The 13,219-nt window shown below is 37.6% G+C and overlaps 1 protein-coding gene across 1 annotated transcript; it reads right to left on the bottom strand.

The window, feature by feature from the left end:
- Nucleotides 1-5,346: 5,346 nt before the first annotated feature.
- On the bottom strand, nt 5,347-9,847 carry LOC108666003. Its single transcript, XM_018152808.2, has 3 exons — nt 9,641-9,847; nt 9,052-9,145; nt 5,347-7,125 (listed from the first exon to the last, which is right to left on the bottom strand). The coding sequence occupies exons 1-3, from the start codon at nt 9,769-9,771 to the stop codon at nt 5,581-5,583; spliced, it is 1,770 nt and encodes a 589-aa protein (XP_018008297.1). The 5' UTR covers nt 9,772-9,847; the 3' UTR covers nt 5,347-5,580.
- Between the last annotated feature and the right edge of the window lie 3,372 nt (nt 9,848-13,219).

The raw sequence follows: 13,219 nt of genomic DNA on the forward strand, positions 1-13,219 counted from the left end.
AATTCCTTCGAAATTACTGCTAATCTGAAAGACCTCAAGTGCACACAGCAAGGTTTCCAGTACGCATGGATCAGGATGCAGTGAAGCTTGTCCAGAAATCAGTTTCGAGGCCTGTAAGTGTTGCAGTGCGTGGACTGAAAGGGATATACTATCAAAGTTGCTTGCAGCACTTTCTTATTAAAAATTACCCAGCGACAGATCTTGAAAATGGTTGGTGATGCTTTGGGCTAAAAATCCATATCTTGGCAATGCTACTTGCACCCTCTGCATCCTGGGTGGGGAATAGGGAGGGAGAGTGATATGTCAGTTTTTCCAGGCACTTAATGCTACTGGTAGTTCTAGGACCATCACTGGCTTGCTGATCTGCCAGAACCATTTTATTGCATTACACAACACCCTGGAGTCTGGACAAGCCAGGTTCTCCTTTATCAACCAGAGTTGGATGAATGGCTGAGTTGACACATCAAGAGTTGAGTCTAGAAAAACCTGGGAATTAAACTGAATCCAAGGGCATCCTTCACCACGACTCCAGTGCAGCAAGTGAAATTGGATTGCTTCTTGTGGCGGGCTGTTGACAAGCACTGAGATAACAGTGATTTCTTTGGGTAACCTGCCTCAACCTTAGTAGAGCACACAGAGAATAGACTTGCTGAACTAATTTTCACATTGTCCGGAATTATTGTGCCAGTGCAACTATGTTTTTATTGTGATGTTCTAGTAAAAAAACAATCAATTTTAGATGGTAATTAGGGATTGATTTTATTGCCTGACCATGCGTTTGCCATTTGTATCTTGTGTGATGTCAGCCCGTGTGGGTGGCCTTGGTTAACTAGTTCTTTTGTTTTAGTGATTAGGACTTGTGATTTGCTAGTTGCAACAAGGACTGAGGGCCTGGTGATTTCGCAAGATTTTGGCTGTGTTTTTATAGTGCAAGCTCCAACTGCTAGGGTGCCTTGCTGCTTCCATACCATCATAACACTACCAACCCCATTTCACTCTGCACCAACTGGCGGTGTCTGCACACTTTGTTGGTTGTATGCTGGTTTCAGTGTATCATAATATATTTCTCTAAGCTGTGCCCAAGTGGTTTCAGTAGCCTTACATGCCAGTCTTGTCCACTGCTGTACCATCTACCTCTTTAATATAAACATTAAACTTACGGGGGCCGAACGCCTCCCCTTATAATGTAGTTTGAGTCTTTGAGTTGCTTGGCAGTGACAACTGTATACTGAGTAGGTACTGTGACATCAGCAACTGGCAATAATTGGCTAGGGTAAACGCACCATATTCCAACACTGTGGGTAATTCTGCCACACCTTAACTTTTTCCTTTATATTAAGCTTGGTCTTAGTACCATGCATTCGTAGATGGTTGAAATAGTGACGTCATACAATTGTGCACCAGATTTCCGTAAAACACGAGGTCTAATGGGAAAATGTTAAGAACCGCAGAGCAAAAGTCCAAGTCAACTAGTGAGAACATCAAAACGTATGAAAGTTGATAGTTTACCTTGCTTTACTAAATAGTGACAAACTGTTTGTGTAGAAAGAATATTATGGTTTGGGACTTTTAAATAAGTCTGTGAATATTTTAGGAATCCTTTAAGTATACTTTTATTTGCTGATTTTAAGTGGTAAATAAATGAATAGGTGATTAATTTAAGAGAATGTTTTAAACACATCAAAACTAATTTTGACACAGGGTGTCCTTTACTGTCATTTAGCTCACACAAGGTGTTGTTTAGCTCACACAAGGTGTCTGAATTACAAATTACAATTTTGAAGCGCAGTCGCCTGAGGCTGTTGGAAATAGGAATTAGTCTCACAATATGCTGCATTTAATCACACACAGTATCAGAAATTCAGGATTCAGCAGTTTTGTAGATTTGAATTCTAAAGGCTTTTAAATAAATATGGCAACAGTTAGTGACATTTCATCATTGCTGGCGCATAGTGTGGTGTTTTGAGAGTGACGTAAAGTCATTGAAGAGGGCCGCAGAACATTAGCTATATTATATAGTAGAATCATTCATTCAAAATTGTACCTTAATGTATTTCACGTTTTATTTCATTACCTTTCGAGTGTCATGTGCATGTTATTAATCTTGTATCTTGTTTCCCTTGGTGTAATATTTAAGCAGAGTAAAAGTTAATGAGATGAAATTCTTGCAAGTCCATATGATATGCACTTTTGATTAATCTGCACCCCTGATTGCTGAATTGAAAATTCACTGGTTGCACCTGATTCTTTTCTGACCTTCAAAAAGCCTGTTTAAGCTGCCTTAATGCATGATTGATCTACACCTCTGCTTGGTTAATCCCATCCTGATGCTCCATTTTGGTGAGTACAGTGCATTCCAGCCCATTAAAATGTCACCACGCTTATATTTGTCTTTGCTGAGCTCTTAACAAATGTTTTCCAGTTATTCATGCCTGTTTTATTAAATGATGGATGGTTTTCACTGGTTCTCATGTCAATTTTGTCCCTTTTATTGCACAATTTTCATTTTTTGCTTACTTGAACCATGTTGTGCCCACCCTTGAATAACTTACNATTTAGTCCCTGTGGCTTTCAGCAAGTAATCATGTTGGCTAATTTGCTCTGCAGCATGCTTGCGCATGGGGTGAAGTATGAAAATTATGCTGGTATTGGGCAATGCTGGGTTACATCAGTCGTCCCAGAATATGGTGTGTTTATAGGTATAGGTCATAAGGTAAGGTCATAAGGTTATACTTTACTGGACAATTCATAGTGGCAAAGCACAAAGCAGAGAGTTTTTTAGACTCTTCCTCAAGTTCATTTTTGAGTCCTATAAGTAGACTGTAGACCAGTTAAGTATCTTGGATACCAGAATTATCATACACTAGAAATCTGTTAAAACCTTGAGTAAATGAGGAAATTTAAAATGAACTGATTCTAAAAAATCACTGGTTTGCCACTATGGACTTTACCCTATATCAACAATTATGAACAATATCATATAGGTATGATATTTGTATCAGCCTGTAAATGCCATGGTTTATTACAAGATATCTCTGCATCTGCAACACAGCAACATTGATGTGGACGTGGGTCATGCCGTCATGGCATCATGCCATCATCACTCATCACATCAGGCATGGAAGCATGCAAAGCAGAATAGCAGGCATCCCAGTCTGAATCACTCACTCAATTGGAGTATTGGATTTGGACATGTGACACACTGGCCACTGCCTCCTTAGTCCTTCCTTTACGCCGCTTCTGGAGTTCTGGTTCTGGAGAGTGGAGACAAATTGCTGCAACAGCATCCTCGAGTCTTGAGTTGAGACATGAACATCTGTTCCTCTGCCTCCTCACACATTAGGTACACCCATCTTATTATAATATATCTATAGGACTACAGTAAATAAGTTGCATAGCTAGGCTACATAATAAATATACAATGAATATACCCAATAGGCAATAAAGGCTAATATATATTAGTAAAATGCAGTCAGCGCATGGCACTGGCTGCCTGGCAAAGAAAAATGTCATTTGGTGCCCTTCCTCAAGTTTATTTTTGAGTCAGATATAAGTACAGTACCGAAAGGTAGGCTAGTACTTAGTAGACTAGGCTAGTACAGTAGTACGGTAGTCGGGTATTAGTACCCAATTCCCAATACCTATCTTTGATAGGATACCTCATACCAGGCAGTAGGCACCAGCAGCCGGCCTGCCAGCATTAATATTAGGCTACAAAGAAATTGATTAAAACATCGAGAAGGGGAGGAAATTAAAAGTGAACTAATTCTAAAACTCTTTTTTTGTCATTATGCATCGAGTCAGTCAGGCACAACCGCACCGGCCACCGGCACCGAGCAAAGTAAAATGTAAATTATGCTCTACGACTACGCCGTCGTCACTCGTCAGCCATAGTTGAACTACCGTAGTTCAACCATGGTCGTCTCACGTCTGCCGTAGCTCCTACCGCGAATCCTATCACACTACCTATCATCACAGATCACTACACTCTAAAGACGGTGAAGCGATCCATCAAGTGCCGCGGAGAATAAAACGATTTGAAATTTATTCTAACCTATGCTTATCCTAATAGCCAAACGCGATGGTGACATTCCGTCACATTCGTAAAGTTTGCGGCATTCGCTCCGCCGCAACATATCATGGATCAGTCGATGGCCACTCCATCATTTGTAACATGGTTGAACTAGACAAGGTTGACCCACTAGGAGTTCCGTCTTTCAGTTTAGCTTACTTGTTACTTCACGTAGATCGAGAAACGTAAACAAACCCGTCATTCCCACGACGGATTGGTCGACTAGTCTAAGAGTTAACCCTCTACCGCCCCGTGTCACTGTCCGGGAACATAACTTTTACATTGAAGTTATGCGCCAGTTATTGACTGTAGCGACCTGACGACGGTTGTTCCCTGTAGAGGACATGTTAAAGTTGTCGTACACTGCAGCAACCGTCAATGGAAGTGATTTCGCGCTCAGTGGATGGTTATACGTTGCAAGGGTCGGAGGTGTGACAGTTATGCTCCGGTTTGCCATCTTTACCTAATCATGGACGAAAACAATGGTGAGTTATGATGCTGCGAATTTTTATAAGCTGTTCTCATGAATCTAGGTCATGTCTGATGTATTCGGTTTCTCTTTTAACTTTACAATAAACTTTTTTTGTGTAATTCATGGTTTGTCACTGAGAGGGAACATCAGGCTCTCCACTGCATTTATTGTCTGTCACTGAGGAGGAACATCCGTCAGGTGATTGTATCATGTACATTTATGGAAAAACTGCATGGTACAATATTGTATATGCATGAATGCGATGCCACAAGCTTGCACCAGCATCGCCATGCGATGCCACAAGCTTGCACCAGCATCGCCATGAGATGCCACAAGCTTGCACCAGCATCGCTATGCGATGCCGCAAGGTTTAATCAACAATGACAGAGTCTAGCTGATGGAGCATGAGCTGTAATCATCAATGATAAGATTTCACCAGAACCGTCAAACAAGAGGGATTGGATTTTTCAGAAACTGAATTTCATTTACAGGTTCGATTTTAAGCAACAATTTCCGACTCGTATCTAAAATACATTAGGTTTATGCAAGTAATTCAAATACCTCAACTTTATGAATTACATACACTTTATTTAACTTGACAATTAAGTTTATTCTAAACTTATAACGAGATGGGGCAATTCAACATCAGAAGTTGTCATATTTCTCCTCTGATATTCAATGCAGCAGTTTTATGCCGTTAAAAGACGCACGAAATTTGTAGAGGTATTACTCACAATGCAAAAAAAATAAAATGCATAAAAAATAGCTAAATAAATTACGGAGGCTCAGCAAGTATTCAAAGCTGAATAGCATCCGAAATTCTGTCAATTTCAAATAAAATTGATAAGTATTAATTACTTTACAGCGAAGATATCATATTAAAATTTAAACTTCAAGTACAGCGTTTATAATACACTTCAGTCAGAAGCATAATTATCGCAATTTTTCATGATGAGATTACTGTTCATTGTCCACTGAAGTAGCATCAAACTTCGCAACCAAGCCTCGCGGCGACGCTCTCTGGCGGGAAGGAACCTCACCACGGCTGAACCCTACAGGCTCGGTCGTGGTATCGCAGCGCCACCCCTGAACCCGTAGACACGTATCGGGCCATCTGATCTGAATTGATGAACTCACGATCAACAACAGCCATCCCGGCAAGATCAGGAGGCAGTCGTGCAACGTTGGTGAGACGCTTGAATGAAAGCTCTTCTATTGACGAATCAATGATGAATTGCGTGAGAACCACGACGAAGTTCATGTCTACAAGGTTGCAACAGACGTGACAGTTTAGAGTGCGCAAGTTGAAACTAGACTGTATACTCTTAAGGAGGTTCAAAACAATGTGCTCCATCGGAAGAGTCAAGTCTTGTAGGTTTGGACACAGCTCGAGTATTTTAATGATAAATAGAAAAAAGCGAAACATGTAGTCCGGAGTTATGGGAGGATCAGCAATGACTAGTTTAAACTTGACCAGCTTAGAGAAACCCTTCAATTTCAAGGTTGACTTGTATGAGGGCCGATGACAGAGATGAAGAGTGAGATTAGTGATGTTCGGAAAGCAATTGAGGAACATTATTGCTCGCTCGTGCGATACACCAGATCCAGAATCAATTAGGCATAATTCTTTGATCTTCACGCCACCTTGCCTGAAGACAGATACAACATTTTCAAAGCACTTATCAACATTGCTGCTCAAAACACAGACCTGCAAGAGCTTCAATTTACTGCAATTTTTCAGGATCGATGTTAACTTGGACCTGGCATGTTCGTGATCGATTGTGGCGCTTGAGCCACTTATCACCAGCAGGAGACTTTGTAGATTTGTCCACTTCGTAAGGACGTCATCAATGTACGGGAATCTGAGGTCTTCGTATCGTAACTCGCAATGCTTCAAACCGTGGCCATGGTTAAGCTCAATCGTTGGGCAGAGTGCTGAGTCAAAGAGACTCACTGACACGTCACTATTTTGCATATAATGCCACTCAAAATTACAGTCCTTATAATAATGAAGCAACATTTTAAAAAGCGGTAGGCTTTCGGGGAACTTGAAAGGTAGTGCCAGGTGCTTGAGCTTCGGGAAGGAAAGAGGTAAGTTTTCACCCAGAGAGAAGCGTTCAGTTACCAATTTCAGAGCTGTGCCTTTGAAAAATAGGCGACTCATGTCATCATTCTTCATAGTACAGATGCACAGCGCAGGCAGGAAAAGTCTTTCTAGATTCTTAGCTTGATCACGTATGACTCGGAGAGAGGAGAGTTTATCATCAACCAACGCCCTTATTTCGGTCAAATTAGGCATCATTGGCAGACACACATCAAGAACCTCATAACACAGCGAGTATTGGTAAGATAATAGAGTCGTTACACGCGGGAATTTAATCTTCAGAGCGCTAAGAAGCATGATTAGTTCTATGTGGTGTTCTTGAAAAACGAAGGTGTTGCTAAATATAAGTTGTAGAATGACATCTGCTTCTCTTGATTCTATCATCTCAGCTCGCCCCGATACATGGCGACGGAGTAAAATCGCTACAGATTTTGGGGCGGTGTTCATCACCTCGTTCACTACTGCCACCAGACGCGCCTGAGGAACAAAATTTGAAGTTCAGTTAGGGTGGAAAATAATCAAAATTGCTTATGGGTACGTAGTGGTAAGAAAGTTTTTTAAAAATTTTATTTTCATGATTTGTTTTGATTTCATGTATTTGTTGATTAAAGTGGATACCATGGCATATTATAGGTAATATAATTTGGACAATTAAATCGGAACAGAGATAATAGGAATACAAAATTCTATTCATTCGCCATGTAAATGTAGTTCCTATGTATATATGAAAACAATTCCTGTAATAATATCGTGCCGCATTAAGGCTGCAATATTGTTATTAAACCGGCTTATATGTCTACCATTAATGATGAGTAGGTATTACTGTCAGTGCTATATACCATTGCTGGGCCAATGCTGGCAAAAGCAAAGCCAAAATAAAAAAGTATGCATGACTGTAGCCGAGGTGGAAACTGGGAGAATGTCAGGAGAGAGAATGAGTATGGAACACCAGATGGTGGAATATGAGGCATGAAAATATACGTTTAAAAATTACTTTTTAAAGACAACACTTCCAAAGAATTCAGTGTCTCCAATCTTGCAGATGTACAATGAATTTTATTTCTCATTTAATTTTCGAATATTAAAAAAAATGAATTTTTCAATTATTTTAATATACAGGTAATTTTTTTTAATATATACATTTTTTTCCAAAATTATTTATTCTGTTAATTGATTCATGCATTGCCTCTGACTTTACACAAGTGTGCAAAATTTCAGATTGACAGGATAAGTAGAAGTGTATTAAAATTCGATTACAAGATTTGTAGCAGACAGACAAAGAAACAAACAGACAAGAAGTGAAGTTAAAGAGAAGTGTTGTAAAAAGAATGGCGAGATATGAGGAAGATGATTCTAAATGATGGTAGGGGGTTTGAGTGAATAAGTGAGGAGTCAAAGGCAGCAACAGTGGCAGGGACTGGCGGTGAAAAAAAATAATTGGAGAGAATTCAAAGGCTTAGCAAGAGAAGGAGGATGCCAAAAATTGTCTGGACCAGGAGTGAAAAAAAAAATAAAAATAATTCAATCAACATTTAGGAGAATGTGACATGGCATGTTGAGGGTTGTGCTGACAGCACTTTTTAATATTTATGTACATAAACATGACCTCTGGCCTGAGGTCACCACGCCTTTAATTTCAGCCACATGATTAAACGTGTGGGAATCCCAACTATATCGGTAATATCAAATGTTTTCTTACTGTGGATGTCATTATTGGTACCAATTGCAAGCAATGTGATTATTTCAAATTTTACAATTTGTTTTATGTGCCTGCAACAACTCCGCCAAAATGTTGGTGTTGTCACAGGAATTACAAATTACATCATCTCTCCAGTTAAAATATTGCTTCATCTGTCACATACATCTATTACATCTTTATTATGTTAGCAAATTAGAACCTTATAATGCATACATGTATTATACACTAATATATAGGTACATTTGAAATGAATAAATTCATTTTCTTTTGTTTTTGAATTGGTAAATTGTGTTTATGAATATTCTAAAGCTAAGAATAATGCTATTGTAATAAAGAAAGATTAATTACACTCAAAATTTCCTTTATCAAGTGATGACAAAATGAACAAAATTTACTTAAGAAGGGTTGTCTACTTAAGCTAGACACATATTTTTCATCTGCAACAATAATACTGTGTAAATATTCCTTTCAAAAAGTGAGAAGAGAACCTTTATGTTGTCAGAAAACAAAGAGAAAGTTGTCTAAACTGTAAAAACTGTTTTATAAGAAGCAGGAGATCCAAATGGGTTCCAGGAGATATTTCTTCATTTAAGCATTCAAAAAGAGTCAGAAATAATGCGTATATATATGTATTTAAAAAAAACGAAAATTTGCATAGGTACCTACATCAAATGGGAGAAACTATGATTAGGGGCAGCATTTACCAAAGGTTTTGTTATACTCCGTTCAAGTCTTCCATTCGTGCTTGAGACCATTTGATGGAAAATTCTTCTCAGTTCCCCTTTTGGAGTGTCATATCTGCAGAAAAAAAATGCTAATAATTTTCAATGAAACAGAAACATTATTAATAAGCTATGGTGGCTTTAATGCAAAAGTAACTTTATGGCCAGTTAACAGCAACTGATTTACATATCTCAAAAAATTGGCCATTTATCAACTTTCATAGAATTTTTGAATGCATTATGCAGCTTTAAAATAGATAACTTTAGAAATCACCTGTAATAAGCATGCGTATATAGAAGTTGCTAAAGAGCAGTAGAAAAAAAGAGGTTTATATACTTGGGCATACAAGCATGTTCAATCAAAACCACCCCCTAGCAAGGAATCACTATTGTATTTTTTATTGTAGTGTGATTAAACTTAGTATAAAAGTATAAAGTCTATCCCAAGCCATACAAAGACTTTACTTACACCGATAAATCTCAATAAAAACCATTGTCACAACAGCATCATTATTCAATTCCCTGCACTCAAATGATTTCAAAAAGACTGACACTGGCTCTGTTAACTCACCTGACCATCCTCAGTAGACTAAAGAGGCAGTGAATGGCCCCATGGTCAGCAACACTAAAAATGTATGCCTCCGCAGCCAATATCTGCAAGCTGACTTTCTTAACATTATTTAAAACTACTATGCTGGCCATAGCAAATTGATAGTCAGGGCTTTGCCAATATAAATAACATTGACTCTGTGATCTTAACTACTGGTAGGTAATCCTGAAACACAAAAGTAATTTAGGTGGACCAGGTTATTTAACTTATTTTATTTGCATTAAATTATGAAGGGAAATACAAATACATTGGTAAGCTGAAGTGGTGGACATTCACCCATGCTGTTTCAAGATTTACCTGAATTAAAAGAGATTGATTGGTTTCCGAACTGGGGCTGAATCAGCCACAAAGATCAAAGGAGAATGTGTAATTAGGGAATGACAGGAAAATATGGATTTTTATGAAAAGAATGCAAGAGCTAAATAAGGATAACATGCTTATTGATTGTATCATTTAAAAGTGTGCCACAAGTTCAAAAATATCAAGAACCACAGCCTTAACAAATTTCAAAAGACCCACTTAGCAATTTCAATTTGAGTAATTTTAAATGCCATGGACGAGCTGAGATTATTTCTTTCGTGAAAATTGCTTAACATGAATATATCAGCCTACCATAGAATTAAAAATTTCCCAAGTTATTCTTCTCTTCTGAGCTTGATTCTTACTATAGCTCAAAACTAGGGCATTAGCCAACTGCAAAGGAGCCTACATTGCCTTCATCATGGACAACTTAACATTTTCCCATTGCAAAAGCCCTGGCCCAATAAGTTGGAGCTAGTGATGAGGCTCAAGACCCATGCTGTATGGTTGAGAAATAGGTAGGCTTTTGGAAAATATTGAATTTGAATGATAAGGAAGTTTACAGATGTGACAATACCAAACTAATTTTTGGTACTTCCCAGATTGTTTACAATGGTAATTTAAAACAAAATAAAAATTCCATCTGGATGAAATGATTAAGCTTATGCTTCACAAAGACATAAATGCAAATGGTAGAATAGGTATATATACATACATATATGATCAAGTTTTCTCTTTTCTTTGGTTATTAAAATTTCTATCATTGATTGCTCCTCATAATTGGTATTGTCAGTATCAGTATATATAGCAGCAGCCCATTACCACAACTCTATATGGCAATCTTTTCATTAGTTATTTAGGATACTTTTAGATTTAATGAGCTGGCAACTTGAGAGAGCTGCTAAAGGACATGATATATATAAGGCAACAGCTAAGTAATGCAGGAAGCAGCTCTTGGCTCTAAGATAGAATTGGCATAAAATATATCTACCTTTTAAGCTTCAACTAGAGCTTTCCTTCCATATTAGGAGCCACAAGTTTCATGTGTCAGACAATTTTATGGCCGGACTCCATATTTAATGACCAAGGATCTCCCAAAATAAGTACCTAACACAGCTCAATGAAACTTTGTACACATATTCATTAGAACTTAACAGCAATGTTTAGCTTGTGAAAATTTCTTCCATTTGATCTTCATTCATGAGTTATGCAGCAAAACAGGAGGCAATATGGCCAAAATTTGCAGTGACCAAGAAATTTCTTCTAAACTACAAACAGATGTAAACAAAACTTTGAATATACATTCCTAACCACCCAATAGTGATGTTCAGCTAATGGCAATTTTTTCAAATTTTGCCATCATTTCAAGATATACCACTAAGCAGAGAACACAAAGAACATACACAGAACAGACTGGAATTTCTGAGGCTGATTTTGAGGCCGCTTTCAAATTTGCAGAGATCAAGAAATATCTCTCAAAGTATAAACAGAGGCTACAGAGCTCATTGTAACTCTGTAAACATATTTATCAGGACCTAATGGTGATGTATTGCTCAGTAAAATTTTTTTTATACCTCCATTTTTGAGTTATCTGGCAATATGTTCAATACCTACTCTGTTGAACATATGAATAAACATTGTTATGACTAATTTGAACTTTATTGCAGATAATTCAGGTGCAAATTGGTACATTTCACTTTGGCTCCACCAGGTAAACATCACCATAGGGTGATATGTAGTAAGGAATTCAAATTTTTGTTCAAATCAGTTCCACAGTGCAATTCTAGGATTGGCAGTACTTTTTGGTCTTGACAAACAAGCAAAAGGTGCCCCGTTTCATTTCCCCACCATTTGGGTGAGGAGGTAGTGACAGGCAACAGGACTTTCAACCAACCAAAGCTAGGAATTTAAATAATTTAATTTTTGATCAAAAAAATTAGTCACCTAATATATGAGATGTAAAGGTAACTTGAAATAAACAATTTAAAATTAAATATTTTTTGAGCTTTCATATCAAAAAGGGAGCATAACTTTACAAGTGTCAATTGTTAAAGTAGCGAGTCACCATTTTCTTGGAGGCAGCAAAGCAATACAGTATAATGTACCCACGTACAAGTAAAATAAAACGTCCCAAAATTGCGATCTATGAAATAATTTGAAAATAAAGGATTCAATTGTAAAATAGATTACTTCTGTCAAACAGGATACAAAAAATAATAAAGGACAGTTTTGAGCATTTTTTGCTTATACAGCAATCCCTTGATTAACGCGGTTAATAAATCCCCAAGTTTTACCGTGTTAAGCAAAACCACGCTAATCAAACTTAAGAATATATGGGAATAATTATAATGAATCCTCAAAAATAGCAAAGTTACATAATAATTTTTTTTCCACTAAAATTCATCATACATATTTTTTTCTAAATAATAGGGGAAATAAATAAAAGAAATGCGAATGAATTAACATTTATTTTTTACTGAAAAACGAATCCAATTTCAATTGCACAGTAGATTTCTTCGTTCCCTTTTTGTCGATAATTATGACGGTAATTTATCAAGGAAAATTATGTAGTTTGATAAAAGTGAGCAGTAGATATGACAGCGATCGTGACCAGTTGAAGGCTAACGAGTAACTAGAGCACCGGCATGACGCACTTACCGGCGAACGTTGCCGAACTCGACCATTCGAGTTATGAACGAGACTAGGCGCAGTTAAACCGACTCTGTAGTCAGCACGAGTGTCTACGGAACGGGACCTTATTTAAAGAATTATTGGCTGAAATTCAGAAAGTAACAACATTTGGCAAATTTTTCCAAAAGTCGTAACAAACGTAACAACATAAGATCTAATAAGCAAAAAGCACCTAACACTTTTGTTACAAACGTAACACCTCTTGCTAGAGGCGGGAAAATGATGCGTTGTGAAAAAAAGTCGCGCTAATCAAAACTGGCACCGCGTAGATTAAGGGTAGGTCGCAAATTTTTTTTCCGTGTTAATCAAAACCGCGGTATTCAAAACCGCGGTATTCAAAACCGTGCTAATCAAGGGATTGCTGTAATTTCTTACAATGAAACATTTTACTAATGAGTTTAGGCTCATTTTAAAGGTCTTTGCAAGGGCCATCACATGGCATCTCTGAAAATAATTCTTTATGCTATTTGTAAGGTGCCAGATATAAAATAAAAGCATCCCGAATTACCCCTGGAACCAGGGTAATCCAGGACACTTGAAATAAAACAC

Source organism: Hyalella azteca, unplaced genomic scaffold, assembly GCF_000764305.2.
Source record: "Hyalella azteca isolate HAZT.00-mixed unplaced genomic scaffold, Hazt_2.0.2 contig16721, whole genome shotgun sequence".
In the NCBI taxonomy this organism is placed as follows: Eukaryota; Metazoa; Arthropoda; class Malacostraca; order Amphipoda; family Hyalellidae; genus Hyalella; species Hyalella azteca.

Bases quoted from the DNA above. Each gene is read 5' to 3' on its own strand.
- LOC108666003 (XM_018152808.2), bottom strand. From the start codon at position 9,771: ATGGCCAGCATAGTAGTTTTAAATAATGTTAAGAAAGTCAGCTTGCAG. The intron at 9,146-9,640 runs GTGAGTTAACAG...TTTTTTCTGCAG, and splicing joins AGTCTACTGAGGATGGTCAG to ATATGACACTCCAAAAGGGG. The intron at 7,126-9,051 runs GTAAATGCTGCC...TTTGTTCCTCAG, and splicing joins GGAGTATAACAAAACCTTTG to GCGCGTCTGGTGGCAGTAGT.